This window comes from Bison bison, unplaced genomic scaffold (assembly GCF_000754665.1).
Source record: "Bison bison bison isolate TAMUID 2011002044 unplaced genomic scaffold, Bison_UMD1.0 scf7180017857763, whole genome shotgun sequence".
Classification (NCBI taxonomy): Eukaryota; Metazoa; Chordata; class Mammalia; order Artiodactyla; family Bovidae; genus Bison; species Bison bison.
The window spans coordinates 19392-23569 of NW_011488336.1; the positions used below are offsets into that span (position 1 = coordinate 19392).

At 54.3% G+C, this 4178-nt stretch overlaps 1 protein-coding gene across 2 annotated transcripts in view; it reads left to right on the forward strand.

Annotated features, from left to right (window-relative positions):
- HMCES (5-hydroxymethylcytosine (hmC) binding, ES cell-specific) overlaps positions 1-4150 on the forward strand; it is an 8897-nt gene extending 4747 nt beyond the window's left edge. For both annotated transcript variants that reach the window (XM_010861322.1, XM_010861330.1), the window contains 2 exons: positions 2300-2492; positions 3651-4150. In XM_010861322.1, coding sequence (XP_010859624.1) covers positions 2300-2492; positions 3651-3887 — 430 coding nt within the window. In that variant the 3' untranslated portion in view covers positions 3888-4150. The remainder of the gene's footprint in view (positions 1-2299; positions 2493-3650) is intronic.
- The last annotated feature ends 28 nt before the right edge of the window (positions 4151-4178 follow it).

A 4178-nucleotide genomic window follows, 5' to 3' on the forward strand; every position in this document is an offset into this window, starting at 1 on the left:
TTATTGTGATCCACACAGTCAAAGGCTTTGGCATAGTCAATAAAGCAGAAATAGATGTTTTTCTGGAACTCTCTTGCTTTTTCTATGATCCAGCAGATGTTGGCAATTTGATCTCTGGTTCCTCTGCCTTTTCTAAAACCAGCTTGAACATCAGGAAGTTCACGGTTCACATATTGCTGAAGCCTGGCTTGGAGAATTTTGAGCGTGACTTTACTAGCGTGTGAGATGAGTGCAATTGTGCGGTAGTTGGAGCATTCTTTGGCCTTCACAGTAGATACATATTTAATCAGAACTAAACGTTCTGATGCGATGGGCCGCCTCCCCTAGTTAACTCCAGCATCGTGCCTGGAGCTGCGCAGACCACCATCAGAGCCCTGCGAGGAGCCCCCGTGCTCTCCTGTGGTCTTTGTGTACAGACAGTGCATTCTCTTTGTGAGAAAGCCCCCCCTTTTATTCACTGCTTGGCTTTCTCGGCATGCTGAGCGATCTTCCCACTGCGTCTGCTCCTTCAAGCCTGGTTGCTGCACCTCTTGGGCTGCTTGTGCCCGTCTGGCCGTGGATGTCCCTTTTCCAGCCCCTCACTGTTGTTGCCCAGGAGACACCACGTGTTCTGTTCCTGCTTTCAAGGCTGTCATTCAGTCGCTCAGTCGTGTCTGGCTCTTTGCAACTCCATGGACTGTAACCCGCCAGGCTCCTCTGTCCATGGGATTTCCTAGGCAAGAATACCAGAGTGGGCTGCCATTTCCCTCCCCAGGGGATTCTCCCACCCCAGGGATCGAACCTGCGTTTCCTGCATTGGCAGGTGGACTTTTTACGACTGAGCCACCCGGGGAGCCTGGCTTTCGAGATGGTTTATTCTCCCTTCTCCCCAAGCCTTAAAAGTTCTCCGTTTTCGTGCACCGGTTAGAATGTCTGAGCCCAGAAGCTTAGACATGTTTGAGGTGTTGAATGAGCAGTTTTTTAACAGAAGCGTTTACAAGCGCACAGTAAGAGCAGGCCGCCACTTTGGAGAGTATGCGCTGGGCCGAGGCCACCGGCGTCTGAGGCGCGTCTCACAAGATGCAGCCCGGCGGGGTGACATTTTCCGTGTTCACGGTGGGTTTCCTCACAGGTAAAACTGTGTATAAGCAAATGCAAAGTGTGCATTATGCTTAAATTGCTGTCTAATGGTCAATCACACTGGAATAAATTTTCATTTTAAAAACAAGCATTGGCAGAACCGACATACTTGTGTAATGCTTTCACAACTTTTGCCAGGTCTCAGTGCCCTCAGGGATCATTTTATGATGTTTTGCTGAAAAAAATTCAGTATGGCACATATTGGATTATCTATTTTAACCCCTTTGCCCTAAGCATTCTGTCTGAAATGATGCTTTCCTGGGATATGATAGTTCTAGTTTTGCTAATTCACCATAAAGTCCTATTTCATCGAATCTAAGATTTTGTTCCACTATTTTATACAGTTCAGTAAACTGCTGCCAATTACTGCCAATGAAGTTGTGATACAATGCAAAGATGCCATTCATTGTAAATCTAGATGTCAGACATTTTAAAATACTGTTTAAAAGTATATCTTGGGAGATTCCCTGGCAGTCCAGTGGTCAGGCCTCCGCCCTCCCTGCTGGGGCCTAAATGTGATCCCTGGGAAACTAAGGTCCTACAGACTGTGCGCTGCAGCCAGAAAATAAAACAGTAAAGCAAATAAGTGTTTGATTTGTTGAAGTAACAATAATTATTAAAAGTAACGTTCATACATTTCTCTCCTAAATTCAACCGTGCCATCCCCCAATGAAGTGTGTGCATGCTTTGCACTGGCCCAGAACATAAAATTGGAAGCTCAACAAGCGCTCTTTTCCTAACGTCTCCTGGGTACCAGGAGTCATCTGGGGCGGCCTCTTCGCTTTTCTGAGCCATTTCGGCCACAGTTGCCTTTGGGTTGCCTTTCGGTCACAGTTTTAGAGATAGCTCTTCCTTACATAAACCTGTGTGGGTGGGAAGGCTGGGGTCTTAATGACAGACAGGTTTCCCAGGCTTTGTTTTCCCTTGAAGTCTAGGCCAGGGCGCCATAAAGGTCACCAGTCTGCTAGCGTTTGCGCGGGAGGGCACCCACTTGCAGCACCGGGCACGGTCTTCACCACCACACTCTGAGCTGGCTCTCCTGTGCTGAGCTCTGTGCCCTGTTGTTCCCGGGGGCACGGGACAGCGTGCAGGTGTAGACGGGGAGGGGGCAGCCTGTGCATCAGCTGACTAGACCCCCCCGCCCGGTGCCCCCAACCCCTGTCTTGCGCTTACCCCCCAGGATGCCTGCCATACTGGATGGCGAAGAGGCGGTCTCCAAGTGGCTGGACTTCGGTGAGGTCCCAGCTCAGGAAGCTCTGAAGTTGATCCGCCCCACGGAGAACATCGCCTTCCACCGGGTGTCGTCCGTGGTGAACAGCTCCTGGAACAATGCTCCCGAGTGTGTGTTCCCGCTCCACCTGCTGGCCGGAAAGGTAGGGCCCGGACACCCGCCCGTCCCTGCCGAGCTCCACCTGCTCCGAGGGGCCTCTCAGCGCACGCTGGGACCGTTACCGCCAGAGGCTGAATCCAAAGCACCCACAGTTCGTCCTCCTCGTGCAGCAAGGCAGCCCCGGGCCGTGACTCTCAGAGGGGCTGTGGGCGGGCCTGGCGCGTGCCGGTCAGTGTTCAGGCTGGGCCGGGCCTTCTGTGACTGTACGAAGCTGCTCGGGTGGGTCTGATAAGAAGCCAGCTTTGAGCACTCCTCGTCTGGAGGGCGCCTGAAAAGGACAGAGGGGCCCTGACCTGGACCGTCTATCTTGCCGAGTGGGAGACGTGTTTCCATCTGTTTTCTCTGCTTTCCCAGCTACCAGATGGGGGGATTTCAATCCTCATTCTCCTTCAGGAGACTGGAAAATGTTCCTGCAAGGCGCACAAGCTTTAGAGTTGGCGGGGATCACGGGGCTGTATTTTGAAAGGAAGGTGGACAGACGAGGCCTGTGTGATAAGAAGCCCCAGAGCAGAAGTTGGCCCGCTGATACCCAGGGATGAGGCAGGGGGCAGCAGCTGCTCCTCGGTGGCCGGAGGATGGAGACAGAACCATGGCCCCCGCCCTGTCTCTCTCAAAGCCTCTTATGTTTTCACACTCACAGTCAGCGTCAGCCTCTTTCTCTTGGTTCTCTCAAAGCCTTGTATCCCTGCTAGCGCTTTTCATTACCTGTCTCTCACAAAATGCAACTGTAGATATTCATTTTGCACCAGACATGGCCCCATGTCTGCCACGGTCTTCTCTGCAGAATAATTCACGCTCTGGAGAGCTGGCATCCTGTGCTGGGCTCGGGCGCAGGGAGCAGCAGGCCCCTCTCACCCAGCCTCTGTCTGAGGGCTGCGTCTCCAGCTGGCTCCCTGCATGGTCTGCTCAGGCTAAGCTCTTTCTCCTGAGCTTGCTTCATTCTCTGCCCGCTGTCTTCTGTGGCCGGTCTCGCCCACCATGAGCTGCCCCCTCTCCCTTCCGGCCCTGGGAACCCGCCCTGCTCCCCTCCTCGTGCCCCTGGCCACATCTCCGTGCCCAGGCCAGTGCCTCACGCAGCGCCTCTTCCCCAGTTTCCCAGGAGCTCGAGCTGGGGGTCTGAGCTGCCGCTGCTTTCTCCTAGGAGCTCACGGTGAGCGCCAGCAGCCAGAAGATGCTGCAGTGGCTGGCCACGAAGTCACCCAAAAAGGAAGAGCCCAGAACACCCCAAAAGGCAGAGCCAGATGTGCCCCAGTGGTCCAGCCAGTTCCTGCAGAAGAGCCCAGGAACCCCCAAGAGAGGCAGCGCCGGCCTCCTGGAGCGATGGCTGAAGCAGGGGCAGGAGGAAGAGCCTGTGGCCAAGCGGCCTCACACGCAGTAGCGCAGGTCTTCCGGAGACCGTAGCCGAGGGGCACAGCGCTGAATACCACGCAATCACAGGTCATGTGTGTCTGTGTGTGTGTGTGTCTGTGTCTGTGTGTGTGTGTGTCTGTGTCTGTGTGTGTGTGTGTGTGTGTGTGTGTGTTGGGGGAATTCCAAGCCGAGAGGTGCTGAATCCTACCGTTGATCACAGGTTGCACTTGCAGGGGCTGGGGAGTGGTGGAGTGGCTCCCATCATAGCTCAGTGTTCAGGGTTTCGGCCTCCCCGGGCCGTGCGTGCTGGCTGTGGCCC